General features: G+C 38.9%; 1 protein-coding gene across 2 annotated transcripts; it reads right to left on the bottom strand.

The window, feature by feature from the left end:
- Positions 1–1,451: 1,451 nt before the first annotated feature.
- SLC30A6 (solute carrier family 30 member 6) lies at positions 1,452–15,500 on the bottom strand. 2 transcript variants are annotated; one of them, XM_042893740.1, is made up of 14 exons: positions 15,401–15,500; positions 14,506–14,592; positions 13,607–13,691; positions 12,663–12,705; positions 11,798–11,863; positions 11,290–11,370; positions 10,073–10,108; positions 8,939–9,033; positions 8,083–8,131; positions 7,119–7,238; positions 6,747–6,849; positions 6,429–6,476; positions 5,798–5,866; positions 1,452–4,231 (listed from the first exon to the last, which is right to left on the bottom strand). In XM_042893740.1, the coding sequence occupies exons 1-14, from the start codon at positions 15,401–15,403 to the stop codon at positions 3,734–3,736; spliced, it is 1,383 nt and encodes a 460-aa protein (XP_042749674.1). In that variant the 5' UTR covers positions 15,404–15,500; the 3' UTR covers positions 1,452–3,733. The 2 variants fall into 2 exon arrangements, with proteins under 2 accessions (XP_042749674.1, XP_042749679.1); XM_042893745.1 differs by lacking the exon at positions 15,401–15,500 and adding an exon at positions 14,910–15,095.
- Between the last annotated feature and the right edge of the window lie 380 nt (positions 15,501–15,880).

Raw genomic sequence — 15,880 nt, 5'->3', positions numbered from 1 at the left:
TTATAATTATGCAGTTTAAAGCAATTATCCCTGTGTATGCCATTCTCTGAAGCTCACTTGGTTCAAAGAAATGACACAGAGGTTGCTGTAATAGGATTCAGTGGTTCTAACACACAGAGGGATGATTTTCTTTCTTCTCTAACTACATGTGAGGCCCAGAAAGGGTTTCCTTCAAGAGGCACACAGCTGTCATTTTTAGAAGAGGAGGGAAAATTAAACATCCTGGCAACTTAAATGACCTGTCATTCATTAGAAAACCGCTGATGGAAAATGTACATCAGCCCAGCAGCCACGTGACTATGGATCTAAAGCTCCAAAAATTGTCAGTAAAGATGTGATACAAGATGGGTCCTCACTGCTTCTATGCCAAAGCAGAACAAGCAGGTAGGAGACAGTCTGTACCAACTCGAGTCTGGTAAAATGGCAGGGAAGGTACGAGTGACAAGACCAGGACTGGCAGTGCAGTAGGGGTATAATCAGTTCAGAATTCAGAGCCCAGCTTTATGCTGAAGTTCATTTCCCCGGATGGTTTCTCCTTCCCTGTCTGATGGCTGCACCAGGGGAGAGAAACCACCAGGAGAGACTTTAAGTAATCTTAAAACTAAAGAAATCAGCGAAGGACTTTCCCTTGAATAAGGTTAGCCACACTTCTGTCAAGTAAAAAATGGATCCACAATTCCTGGGAAGCTGTCACTGCCTTGTCACAGTCCTCCTCAAGGTGTATGAAGTTATTCACAAGGGAGAAGGGAACAAACTGAAGAGTCAGAGCTCAACAGGTTTTAAGCTTGGGTTTACACTAGTTGTGTGCTGTAACACGAGCTTTAACTCCTTTTATAAGTTCATCACAAGGAAAGTAATGATGCACAATCCTCATTCTTCAGCACTTGCTGCATTTAGCTACAAGTGAGGTGATCCTAAGCATACGCAGCAAGAACTGGCTAAGGGAGTAACAATGCAGACTGTTCTCTAGGCAGAAGTGATGGCAAGAGTGAGCACCAGTCCTCTTCTTCCTCTTGCTGGAGTAGCAATCCTATCGCCAGGAATGAAGACAAAAGAAATTAGCAGTTCATAGCCACATCCCATGTAATTGTTTTGATTGTGTGCACCTAGCAACAAATAAATAAAATACAATTGGAAAAGATAAGGTGCAGTAAAAATGCTTTTGGTAGAAATATTACAAGGACCAATCTACATTGGCAGTAGGCCCAGCAAAAATTACAGTTCAGTGTGTAGATGGGTGCCACTTCAGAGTATATCCCATAAACTACATCTATTTCTCTAAGTGAAAGATAACTACAACATTCTGCACACAAATTACCATTTTTTCCTTGTCATTCATGGATGACACTGATTTTATTTTCCTCTTATAAAAGGAGACATTTTACTCTCTGTTGATTTAACAAATATTCTGAATTATATTAATTACAATAAAGCAGCTAAAAAGCTGTTCTAATCTCTAAAAGAACCTTTATCATCTGCACATGTGAGATATATGTATATATAAACAATCACTCCAAAAATAATTTTGTTCAAGTGATTATATTGCACTCAGAATTCTGGAATTCCATTCTGCCTTCGCATTTTAAATCAAAGATCAGCTTCATTTTTTATTTATTTTTTAATAAAATGAAGCTTTAACTTTCTACTAAAAACAAGTAGGCATGCAACCAATATAATACAATATATTTCAAATGTCACCAAAATGGAAAAGTTGCTTATGAAACTGGAGTAAGGAACAATTCTGCGATAGGCCACGTGAGAGTAGTAAATGTAAACATCCTGCTGGCACTACGCTGTTGCAGGTGGTGCAGAGTGCAGCCCAGTTCAGCACCCAGGAGGTACAGGAATTCTGTTGAAGCATTCTGTACTTCTGTGAGTCTCCATGCAGCAACGGCACGTCCAATGGACTACGCATGAACACAGAGCAATGAGAGGATGGTGGTTACAGAGCTAACGCCGACCTTGGAGCGCCACGATTTTGAAATGATGTTTTCCTGATGGTTACGTATTCAAAGACAGCAGTAAAACTATTATTGTTGCTGCAAATTAAGTACAGAGTTAGATTCCCCCGTGTGTAACTTACATTACTGTATGCCAGCAGCAGTCTGGACACTAACTTCAGCCTACAGAATCCCAGCAAGGGGCCTCTGTGCAGAATGTCACCTTGCTTTGTTCACAGGAGTGACGCCCTTCTCCACGCATCAGAGGCAGCAGATGAAACAGATGAAAAAAAGGAAAAATCCTCAGCCAACGTTGAGGCCACAGATCTTGAAAATTCAAATGAAGGCAGCTGATTCTCAACTCAGCTCTACAGGAGAACAAGATCTTGCTCTCTATCGAACTCATTAGCTTCAGGTAACAAACATCATTACACTTGGAGTCCCTGAGATACTACAGCTCTCTACCTGGGACAAATGGAGAGACTTCAGATACACAATAACGAGGTGCAAGCCAAGAAACAGCACCCTGAGTTGCAAGTGAAACAATAGGAATGGGCAACCCATTCCTGAACAGCCAAGAGATGCAGGAGAAAATGCAAAGGAGGTACTGGCTGGGGAATTAAAAGATGCGTATTGCAAGGGAGGACAGAAAAATAAAGAAAGCTGACTTTTTTCTATAAAGCCTTTCCCTATTACCATCAGAGCAGAGCAGAAAAAACAAGCAGAGGGAAAATCTTTCTGAGAAAGGCCGTGAAGAAATAGAGCCTTCTATATGCACAGGAGAACAACAATGCAAAAGCAGAGACAGTTAGGCAGTCTTGTTCCCAGTGTGCCCTGAATGTTAAGCACTCCAGCACCGACTGTAAGAACTGACAGTATTCTGGACACAAACTTAGGCAGAGAAGTACATAATCTTTCTCTCCTAAAACTACAGGAAAAATACAAAGAGGCAAAATACAAAGTCACAATCAAATCAGCGAATACTTTCCATAGTGAAAAATGAAATACTGGCTTCAGAAACAAAACAGACATCTGTTCTGTATCTTTAAGCAGGGTTAACTGTAAAAAAGAGGTGCTTCTAAAATCTTAAGTTTGAAATCCTTTATTTCCCAGTATATTGCTTATTCCGAAATTAAATAAAAAAGAAATATCAGAGATGGATGTGGAAAACTTACAGCTAGAAAATGGTTGCTGAGCCATCTGAATTTCTATAAAGGCATCAACAAAAGTGTTAAAAACTGTGTCTCGTAAAATTAATTAGAATCTGAAATGCCAGATTGTCCTTACAATGGCCACAATATGAGAACTGATGGACTTCTGCAACCCTGGAAAAACTAATTGTGACTTTGCCAAAACGTGGCTTAATATAGCAATCAAAACATCCTCAAAAACAGTCCTGCACATCTGTGGTTTCCTTTTCTCTCAACCATTCAGCACTCAGTAAGTTGCTCTCATTAGTTAAAAACATTACTTTGTCACAAATTTACTTTCTTATGTAGTTGTGCTGTAATCCTGATACATTCTTGGGGAAAAAAGGAGAGTGACTAGAAAGCTGAATAAAAGTAGACACTATAAAAACTACCTGCAAAGTATCATAAGTCTGGAAAACATTTGTGGCATTACGCAGGCTACTGTTAACATAAAGAAAAAAAAGCAATTTAACCATTTCACAAATATGAACAATGCACTTGTTCCCAGCCATTCAGAATGCTTTGACATTCCAAATGTTCATAAAAATTGGGTAATAAAATAATTAAGTCAATACCCTTAAGTACAATAAATAATGCTGTTTATTATGGTCGGGATTGACCACGAGTGTTTGTTCCGTATCTGCTTGGGACATTTGTAAACCCAGTTCTGAATCCTTGAGTTGCTCCCACTCCCGGTATTCCAAATCCTTGATTGAGTGCACTGCTGTAAGGTGTGGGTCCATGATTAAGGCCTAATCCATAGGGCCTTGTTTGAGCGTTTAAAAGGATAACTGGATTCACGTTTTTGCCTGGTGTATTGAAAGAAAATTCCGGTGGCGGGCTGCTGGGCTTTGCTGGAGTAGATGTAATAGGGTTCAAGTTGTCAGCAGCTTTCAAAGACGGCATCGTAATAACATGGTGATCCGAAAGGTTCAGCATGTTGTTTGCTATAGGCACAGATGATAAGGTAGGTCTGATCCAGTCATCTTTGAAAATCTGAACAGTCAAGGTTGAGACCAATGTGTATAATCTGTTAGTGACATGGGCAAGTACCATTTGCTCATTCGCATCTCTTCGAATTCGGACATGTACTGATCCAGCCTAAAAAAATGATAAGAGTAAGTTGGCTGATAACTAGCACCTTCATAAGGTTCTCCACGTGCATTCAAGAAGAAGCAAAGTTATCCTGCAGAGAATCACACAAAGACCTTTCTCAGTGGAGATTATTAACTAAACTGGGAAGCATATCCAAGAATTCCATTACTGGAACAGATTTTGATCTTTGCTAATGTGTTGACCTCATGAACAACATCAAGGTCATTATTCAGGAAGAGTTGAGTCTTCAAACTGAACTATAAAATACAACATGTGATGGCACGAAAACAAAAGGCAACAACAAAAAAGGCCCAAGCAAAGAAGCAAGCACAGACAAATTTCAATTTCACACTCAAGAATCACAGAATCATAGGGGTTGGAAGGGACCTCCAAAGATCATCAAATCCAACCCCCCTGCCGAAGCAGGTTCCCTACAGTAGGTCGCACAGGTAGGCATCCAGGCAGGTCTTGAACATCTCCAGAGAAGGAGACTCCACCACCTCCCTGGGCAGCCTGTTCCAGTGCTCCGTCACCTCACTGTAAAGAAGTTCTTGCACACATTTGTGTGGAACTTCCTACACTGCAGAAAGAAAACGTATCACCACTAGGCTGCTGGAGCAGACAGAAGGCAAAGTCAACAAAGTGCACGGCAGATGCTAAAAATGAAACCACTAGCAAGAATGAAGGAAAGACACTGCCCCTCAGGGAACTCAGACCGACTTTCTCCTTAAAGCATAAGTGTCTGTGAGCTATCCCTGCCTACCTCTCAGTAATGCTGCATTGCTCACCTAGAACTACTGATGGAAAAGTACACAAAATGAACCCCTCACATCTTTTTTTGTTCATGCTTAATAAAAAATACTTCACAGCCTCTCCTAATTTAGGGTATTTTTATGTCAGATGGAGCAGTTGAGAGCGTACCCAGGTCTCTGGAAGTTTCTACTGCAATCTGGAAGGTGCCAGTAGAAAATGTACAAGCAAAGGTCTAACCAAGTCTTTCTTCTCCTTCCAAAAAGTAGCTTAATGGAACAATTAAGTAGAAATAATAAAAAGAAATCTAACAGTTCTAATTTTCTGACTGTCACAACATCAATTCAGGAACAACTGTGTTGTTTGCGATCATTCTAGATCACTAAAAAGGCCTTCTATCTTTCAGTAGAATATCAGTATACATCTGTAGTTGCATTGCACTTTTTTTTCTGTTATGTATAAATGCTGAAAATACTGCAGGTCTTTTGTGCATAGAGGTCCATAGGTTTTTTCTCTTCATAGAGAGGTTTTACACTAACGCGTTTTGAAAAATGTCTTTACTATTGTGTGGAATGCCAAAATGCAGGATAAGGTCTGAAATGCTCTAATTCAGAGCTGCTACATACATGAATAGAATTAACCAATAACAACGCTTTAAAAAAACATAAGGTGGGAGAAAATAAGATTATTTTTTTTTTAATAAATCACAGAAAAGGACTGAGCACTGACTCAATGCATTTGTTTTCTTTCTTCTTTAAAAGAAGTATCTTACTCCTTTTATTTAAATACACTTTTTTTAAAGACAATGAAGACATTACTTACCAAAGTGCCAAAACCTAGTGTCCAGAAATGCTCATTTCGAACTTCCAAGACACCATCCAAAGTTGAAACCTAATTTTCCACAAATACCCAAAAATGTGAGAAGTTAGAAAAGTTCAGATCTTCTTAGAATATTTAGAATTTTTATTCACACTGCTGAACACCAACATTTTCATTAACGAAACAACAGCTTCCAGAATACAAAATGGAACAGATCTGTTAATTGTAACATAAATATTTATCTACCACTTTCTCTAAACATCCAAATCCATCAGAAAAGTGGATAGAAGTACCTCAGGTTAAAGTAGCTCTCACTGTGAAACTGAAACATCATCTAAATTTGATATGCTGCCTGTAAACAGCATTCTTTACTCCTCTTTCCCTCAACTTACATTGGTAAGCCTCTTCCGCAGTAGGTTAAAACTTAGAAGAATCAACTGACCAACAACACACACCGCTAGAAAAGGTATGTGCCAGATACCTCTGTGACACTACTTGTCTTAGATAATAAACTCCACATTTTCTACATTGAAAAAAAAATTAAGAAATATCTGAGGGACCATCTTGGATCAGTCATAAAAACTCTTCATACTCCTGAATGCTTACTTAACACCGGCTGTGCACAACTTCTTACCTCTCTAAGAAGTTTATCCAACTGGCCAAACACATGTGGTGGGGTTGTCTTGAAAAGAAAAATAAAAAGTCACACTAAAGATTAACTGGCTCTGATTAAATAACAGAGCCTTTAAGACCAGTTTACCTACACAAGCCCAAGGACATGACACAACACGTTCTTATTACTTCATGCTGAACGCTTTTACTGTCTTTACAATTCCTCTGGCCCCTTATCAAACATTCCTCTTGGAACATTTCCCATTTACAACCTTAAAACAGATAAGGACGTTTAACAAAACTGAAATCCTCCCAAAACAGTTTTGCAATAGTGCCTTACCTGGAGCAGTACTTTCCCACTGTAGACACTCATGGGGTACATTGTACCAAATGTCATCAAAGCTATTGCTATAGCTGATGCTGTGTCTACAGCATAGTAATTGCTGAAGAAAAACAATAAGGGAAAAAAGGGAGTGCTATTATTGAAAGGCATGAGGACTTTAAAAGAATGAAAAAAAAAAATCAGATGAAACTACATACTAATTGAGAAGATCTTAACTATGTATCTTTGAGAAATGGCAAATACATTAATGCAACTGCAAATTCATTCATACATAATGCAGCTTTTGATAAGAACACTCTTTGCATGTAAGAAAAAGCAACTCCCCACAGAATGGATATAAAATGAACTTCATTAAACAACTATACATACTTGATTTCAATGAGCATATATGTAATGCAAAGAGCTAGAGCTCCAGCAATATCAATCAAGACGAAAGGGTTCATCCGTGGTAGAAAGATGCTACTCAGTCCTGGGATGATTCCACAAATACTGAAACAAAAGCAAACAAGCAGTTGTTAGCTAGTTGTTCATTACTACTTCCAAACCACAAAAACCATAAGAGTTAGACCCACTACTTCAGAATGTGACACCCTGCAGTCACAGCAAATGACACCTCCAAGAACCCTAAAAGCCCTTCTAACTCTGCTCATACTTAACATTTTACAACAGTTTCGGATTCATATTTTCACATCAACAGCATAAGTACTCAAAAAGGTACGTATAACTAAAAGTAAACACTTCTAATATCTGACAAAAGTATTTGAAAATGATTTTGTCTTGCTTTCAGATAAGAGTACAGCAGGAGAGTTAAAAGCTAAGATGAATAAGAAACTTTGAATCAGTGCCTGGAAGACACAGGCTCTCTAGTTTTCTGCTGGATAGATGAGGAGATTCCATAGCCAGCTTCACATATTACACTTAAACTGCAATCATCCCAGCTGCTTGCTTGTTATACAGAGTAAAAAAAAAATAAAAAATCACTCTAAGATATATTGACCAGATAGGTAACAGCTGTTGAGAAATGCAGTCAGATCTGTACCAAGCAAAGCTAGTTTACCCCACCCCTTCCAAGGAGAATTATATACAATGTACTGAATGCATTCAAAAGGAAGGTTATACAGAAAGATGTATTCCTATGAGATTGACACATCTTGGAAATATGAGAGATGATGCTTTGGCTGGAGTCCATAAGTCGGATCAATAGATAACGCTGCTTAAAAACCTCTAAAATGCAACAGCTCTTGTCTCAACATCTTTCAAAATTGCTATTATGCACAAAAAACAACACTGCCACCCAGAAGTTAACTGCTAAAAAAAAAAACCAGAGCTTTACCTTCTACTGAGATCTGCAACGTGCTCCTGAAGCCAACTTGTGCTTGCAGCTTCAAAAGAAAGTTAATAAAATGACTACAAGTAAAGCAAACCATTTAAGAAAATACTTCAAGTTTTATTTCAGGGGCAGAACCTATTACACTGTGAATAAACAAATGCACCTCAGCAGAATCGCTGTCATATTAACAATACAAAGCCTGGCCTTTCTAGGCAGTAAGTAAAATGCTTGTTTCATATAACAACCTGAACTGACTAAATACAAATATAATTTCAGGTTATGTTCAACATAGTTATCTCTACCTCACATAAAGTATAATGCATATATAGTAATTATAATTACACAACTTACACAAAATTACATTCACTGAAATGAAGCATTGTGTATGGCAAAATATATAGAACAGCATAGAAAGAACAACTTCTCCCACTTGACCAGCATTCAAAATACTCAGTGTCTCAGCAGCTAGTGAGACTGCTTGCAAGATTATTTTATAGTGGAAAAGTGGGAGATAAAAGTACTGTTAGGGAGAAATTATTGCATTCATTTATTTTCCATCCATGAATAAACCAACAAAATGTTTTTAAAGTAAAATCTGAAATATGACCTTGAATTTAGAAGATAAAAAATAAAGGGTACTTCAGCATTATGGTGACACTCAGTTTTCAGCAACAACTACCTAGAAATTCTGAGAGCCACGTAAGCAAACCAGTGATGAAATCTGGAATGCAATCCTAAACTGCATTAAGCTCAGAAGTAATAGTAACATAAACCAGATAGTTAAGGAAGTTTACCAGACCATCATAAAAAAGGAACATTAAAACCTTTTCTTAATTCTTAGTATATTTTAATCACATACCTTCAGAGACATAAGCAAAAGGCTTATTCCTCACAGAAAGCATTGTAAATAAGTTGAAAAAAAGAGCCACAAAAGTACCAACTAGTAGTCGTCCCCTAGGGAGAGAAAAAAGGATAGCTATTTCATGTTATCAACAACATGCATGACACCAAGCTGTAATTACTGCTAACAGTGCCATACCCACATCTCTTAGCAGCTTTCACTGAAATCAAAAGTGAAAGTAAGATAAATTACCATGCTGTCTAATAGCTGACAGCATACTAGCATTCCAGGGGGAAAAAATGAAATCTCCAAATATCATGCATTATTACATCACACTGAACATGATGTTCATCATGTTGAGTACCTAACTGCACACGTGTGTATGTACACATGCACATACACACAAACATGTATACCTTACCTGCAGTTGTATATTTACACACACAGCCCTTTGAAGTTCAATAAATATACTGTTCCATTAGCAGAAATAATATTTGTTTTCCTACAGAAAGGGCACAAGGCCCCTACTCTTTACTAGAACTACTATTTCACCACATCTTCCACCCCTTCTTTTCCCTTTCCCATGTTCTTTGCAGTCATCATCATCTTTGTAATAAATCCAGTTCCCTAATGATTACAGCATCTTTCCCTCCAACATACCAGGCCTCCTAATGCATGATTTAGCAAGAGGCAGCAGATACTACAACACTTTGCAAACTATGAATGCACTGAGAGGCCAGTCAGCAGGCCTGCATGCTCACAGAGAGCCTTTCCTACAGCGTGAGCACTAACCTGTGCTTCTTCTGCATCCAGCCTCCAAATGTCAAAAAAAAAAAAAAGCCACATTAACTGCCTACCTCTAAAATTTTGTAAAATTATAGGAGACAAAGAACAATTGATAGCAAATGCCTAATGTCTTCCCTTAAATGAGGTCTGGGGGAGGCAAAGAGCCAGGATGCACCCCTTCCAGTCACTCAGATGCACTGCATGTACCTGAGCTCCTCCTGGGTTGGCCCTGCCTTCCTACCAGGTGCTCAAGCACTGGTTCAGGTCATGACTCAGCACTTCCACTACAACATACTAGACTAAGAAATAGGAATACAAAGGGAAAATGAAAAAGCTCTCATTTCATATATCAACATAATTTCTTACGTGTGTATCTCAGGCTGTTCCAGAAATCGCTCTGCACTGCAAAGACAATGGAAAATTTGAGTTACATTATACAATAAAGACTTGACAACTGAAGCATACTTATGTTCTGAAAAAATAGCTGCCATCCATACACAAAACTAACAGACATAATACTGGGGAAAACGAATTACTTAAGTAAGCACATCAGTTTTTGAAATTATGAAAATATGTATCACTGAGATGAAGCAGGATAAATTTCCCAATTATTTCCACACTATGCCATGTACACAACAGCTATCATAGGTATTGCCTACACATTAAGAAGATGCCTGTAAATGAACATGTCAGAAAGTACTGCTACTCTCTCCACTGTTACTGCAGGTAATCAGAACAAAGAGTTTGAAATCCCTGACTTACAGCTTCTCACTAAGGTCAAACTAAGCAGAGGCTGGATTCTGTGGTGGGGATACAAAGTTGTTGTGTTTTTACCCACCAGTAAGATAAGAAACAACCTTCAGCTGTAACAGAGAAAAACCTAGGATGAGTTTAGGGAATTTCCTAAAGCCAGTGCCAGAAAAGTTGGAGGCTTTCATGGTGTCTCATTATTAAAATCCATTCCAGTGTATTCTGGGACAAAAGATCAACTAATATTGTAACATTTCTACATTGTTGATACACGCCTTGATAGAGGAAATAAAACCTTCCAAAAGGGAAAAGGAAGATAAGTTGCCTCCATTCTAGGTGTTAACAAAAGCCTTTTCATTTTTTAAGAATTAAATAATTTTTGATGCTAAACACCTGAAACACCACCTACACCTGGAACCTCTTGTACTTCAAATTAAAGCTAGAGCAAATTTTGTGGGACTGATGAAATTGCTAGCTTAAACATTCAGATCCTTAACACATTAAGAAGTTGCTTCACTTCACGGTGCAACTTACACAAAAAAAGTTTTCTTCAGTAATTAGCTTAATAAGTCCAGATGCACAGGGAGACACATTACATCAAATTCCTAACAGTGCTTGGAAAATATCATTCCTAAAAACACCGTCTTTTCCTTGACAGTTGTTAAATTCCAATTATCAATTCCTATCATTTCATTTAAAGTTCCCATGCAGGTTTATCAATATTTTTTCTACAATTTATCACTACAGATAGCACTGGTAGAACGCATATGAATTCTCAACGTGGACTATCTTCTCATGCAAGAAAAATCAAAGAAAAACATGCAGATCCCTACCTTTCTTTCAGTATAAAAAGAGCACCAAGCTGCGCCAGAACCGTAGAAGCAAATACAGCTAGAACTTCAAACCTCTCAAACCTGAAATTTACGAATTAAGTTACAGAACTTTCAACAATTCTCTGAATGCATTGCAGTCTGTAGAGAAGCAATGGAATGGACCTACTATTTCTAATTCTTTCAAGTGGAAAGAGAGGAGGAGGAGGAGAAACCAGAAATTCACGACATAACAATTTTTAATTAAGCCCGAATTCCAATTACCACAAACAAGCCTTTGTTTCTGACAGAAGACAGACTACAATTTCCAGCTTAAAATTACACATTTCTTAGTTCTTTTTCCTGTTTCTTCCCTTTCCTTTTCCTCCTGCATACTGTGCCTGTTCTTCAGAGAACCAGTCTTTACACGTATCAGTTCTCTGTGGTGGCTGTTACAGAACATAAGCAAGGATATCCAACAATGAATCAAATGCTGTATTATCAAACACTGAATCTTGTTAACAGTACTCACCCAAATGAATAGACTGGACTGGGTTTCTTCACCATTACCCAGTAGCTTATTAGACATGTTATCAAACTGAAGAAGAAAAAAAAGGGGAGAATTAGAATGTAATAAACAAGTATGGCCTTCACAAACTCCAAAGTTGACACACATACACTTCAGCCATCAGAACTGAATTATCAAATGTAACGGTTTACCATGAACTCAACCCTTTCATCTCCATCCCAGTGAGGTTTCCAGTGAATCCAGAAAAGACTGTTTGGAAACAGAAGGGATGTTGCAAAGACATCTAAGCTGTCCCCAGAAAATGGACAGCAGAGAACATTAGCAAACTGGCAGCCAGTCTAAGTCCTTATATCAGGAGACTGCCAATGTCATACTGACAACATGCTGCACTTTCAAAGGCTACCATCAACATCCAATGCAGCACATCACTCAGCCTAAATCAAGTTTGTCACAACCCCAAACGTAATGCATTTTTCACTGACATCTTGATAAGCACAAATAGAGTTTATTTTGCATGCAAACTGAGTTTCTCTGAAGGGATACCAGAGGCAACGTGAGGTCAGACCTAAATCTATCTAGCAGGGAAAGGTATTTTGAGAAAATCTTCTTTATATTGTCTGATATCACACTTACAAATGAAGAGTACAAAGCAAAAGCCTATGAAATTAACACAGGAATCTGATCGTTGTCACACAGCCATAGCGTTCCTCATCTATTTATTGTGATGTACAATTTTACATTCACTTAAACTATCTTTAAACCAGCTGATGTTCCATCACTGATATGTGTTCATAAACACATTTTCTATGTACATAAATAAACAAAACCAGGCACAAATGAACTGTAAGATTAAGTGGGAAAAACTCACCTGAAAAGATCAAAGATTGTCAAATACGTGTAAGCAGTTAAAGCTGTAAAAAAAGCAAATATTTTAAACTTATAATTTTTCAGTCACTTGTATTCTTCTGCTAAATCCCCCTACTGCATCTCTATGCCATTTTCTATCTAAACAAATCATCTCTGCTGACACTGCAGAGTACTCTCTTTTTGTGCACGTAATACGAATGTTTTGAAAACACAAGCATCTCTCACCCCATGAACAGGTTGATTTTGACAATCCAAATTCTACTAAATGCCCAGCTACAGGAAGTATTCAGCTACCAGGAATAAATAGTTGTGACTAAGGTCTTAAACACGGGGAAATTGGGAGACCTTCTTGTAACACATTTCACCAAAGCAAGAAATTTCTTACATACAATACTGCAGGAAAAAGTAGGTTTACTACTTTTGCTTCTCTAACTCATCTAAAATAGCAAGAAAACTTATGTTACAAACTGAAAATATGGGGCATTCTACTTTCAGTACTGCTGATAGGGAGCATCTTGGAGCCCCTGTACAAGAACAGGAAAAATACAAAACATTAAAAAGAGGCACTCCTGAAATTAGAGAATGTTTTTGCCACACTACAGCTGCCTTCAACCAACTGCAAATGAGGATATCTCTGTGTTGCTAGTGTTACTTCTATAAGGAACAGCTTTGAGGACTAGTTTAGAATTCTGTTTTTTCAGTCTTATAGACAGAGGATGCTACATAGAAAAAAACAACAAGAAGTCTGGAAATCCTTGCACACCTCTCTGCGAGAAATGCTTCCACAACGACCATGGCAAATGAAAAGGAGGCAACTTCCAAACCTGGCTTCTCAGTCACCCAACTCCAATATGCGCAGAGCTTTGATTTGTAGTACTCTGGAACTTCATGAGTGCAGAAACACAGTGTAGCTGTTAGAAGCTTCATTGCAAGAGAGCCACCTACCTATGCTGTTCGTAGAGCTGCACCACATTAGCAGGAAGCCAATACATATTAAATTTATAGCACCAAACAGCAGGATCTTCCAGGACTGTTGAGGAGAATAAACGTGTAAATTTTCAGAAGATGCAAAATACAAGACAAAAATACACCTATGCTGTTTAAAAAAGGAAAAACAAGAACACAATATTGCAGCACTTCATCATGCAAGCAGAACTCTCTCTGTTTCTCCCACAAACATACAACTCACTTTAGGGCAAAAATCTCATACTTTAGTTTAATTTTACAGATTGTTCCCAAACTCGTTTTCAAACAGCATTACGTATTACATTTTTTTAATCTGAAAAAACACCCCTCCATAGCATTTGCATCTAATTGTAGCACATTCTACATGATTTTTCAAGACAGAATTATGACACCTTCCTATTTCCTGCCCTCAGTTCTGACAGAGAAGTACAGACAAAAGACCTAAGCAGGTTCCATTCCCTATGCTACAACTTTGGTCCCAAGAACACCTGTGCAGCTTCAACTCACAGTTCTACCTAATGCATTAAACATAAGCACAGTTCTGGGGAAAATTAATTATCAGGGACAGACTCCAACTTCACAGAAAGTTCAACTCAATTTAAAAATAGAAAAGCATCCTTACTATTCATAGCACTAATAATAATGCAGTATCTGTACACACTGGCATACAAACGTATTTATAGCAGACAGTGTTACTGTGATAATCTTAATATCTGATGCATAAGCTCCACGTGAAACTAAATTCAAGAAATAATCACTTCTTTTTAAAAGTACAGTTATGTTCTTAATATATTTTCCATAATTTGCTTAAATTAATAGCGTATCTCAATTTACCACAGCAAACATATTTATTATTCATTTTCAAAAGAAATACTCACCCTTCTATCTGCTGCAACCAGCCTAAATTCATGTGTTAACTTTCCAACCAATGACCTCTGTGATTTGCGGAACAGGTGTATTGTCCCCTTAAGAAAGGTAAAGTTTAATTAAATATTTTACCTAAACCCCAGTTTAAATTAAAAACAAAAACAAACAAACAAACAAAAAAAAACACCAAGCCTTCACATATGAACTATTTCCATAACAAAAGCTCACTCCAATTCGTTGATATAATTAACATTAAATTGAACAGTGCCTCTCAACAGCAATATTATTTATAACAATACACGTCCTGTTACTACAAAACGATGACTGACTTCACGTGGACACAAACCAGAATTCACGACAGAGGGGTGCTTCTAAGCTGGTTACCTAACCAGACTCAATCGGTTTACAGACACACCTGTCAACAAAGCTGTATTTCACGCTGCTCTCAGTATCTGCAGGCACACCCACGTTTTCTTCGGTACCACGAGTATCAAGCAGTATCACAGACTGCAAACGCACGTTCCCCGGGGCAAAAGCCCAGCACTTACTGCGCTCTCTCCATGCAATCATTACCGAGCCCTCCCCAGGACGCCAAGGACCGCCCCCACCTGCGGCCACAGCGGCCCCGGAGAAGCCACCTGCGGCGGGGACGCCCCGGCCCGTGCCCATGGAGATCCGAGCCGACGCAGCGGGGCGGACCCGGGCGGCCACGTCACCGCGGGCCCGGCGGGGCTGCCCCGGGAGCGGGGCGGGAGAGAGGCGCCGCAAGAGGCGCTGAGAGACGACCCGCTGCGGGCTCGGAGCCGGAACCCCCCCGGCCCGCCCAGGAGCGGCGCCCCGGCCCCTTCAGCATCCCGCTCCCACCCGCGGCGCCCGTCCCGTCTCTTCCTGCCGCGTCCAGCTCACCATAGTACTCCCCGCACCGGAAAAGACGGCGCCATGCGAGGCCGGAAGAGGCGGAGGGGGCTTCCGTCACTGTGGCAACGAGCGGACCCTTACAGGCATGCGTGGAACCGGATGTGACGTATAATGAAAGCGCCGCCTGGGCGCGGCACGAGCTCGTCACGTGCCCCAGCCGTCAGGTCCTTTTTACCCTCGGCGCCGCTTTCGATGCGGGGAACCGCGCTCCACAGCGACTTCTGAGCGGGCGGGCAGCTTTGTTTCTCTGCCCCCTTGTTCAATTAAATATATAATATTTAATATTATATATGTATAATATATAATATTAAATATATAATTAATAATAATAATAATAATAATTAATAATAATAATTAACAAATAATCAATTAAATATATAATATTATATATGTATAATATATAATATTAAATATTATTTATCCAAATATATACAAAATAATAACAAAAATATATCTAATACACCCGGC

The sequence above is a fragment of the Lagopus leucura genome, unplaced genomic scaffold, assembly GCF_019238085.1.
Source record: "Lagopus leucura isolate 7727_CA_CO unplaced genomic scaffold, USGS_WTPT01 Super-Scaffold_73, whole genome shotgun sequence".
Classification (NCBI taxonomy): Eukaryota; Metazoa; Chordata; class Aves; order Galliformes; family Phasianidae; genus Lagopus; species Lagopus leucura.
The sequence above is the reverse complement of the archived record's forward strand: the minus strand, read 5'-3'. Positions and strand labels throughout refer to the sequence as shown.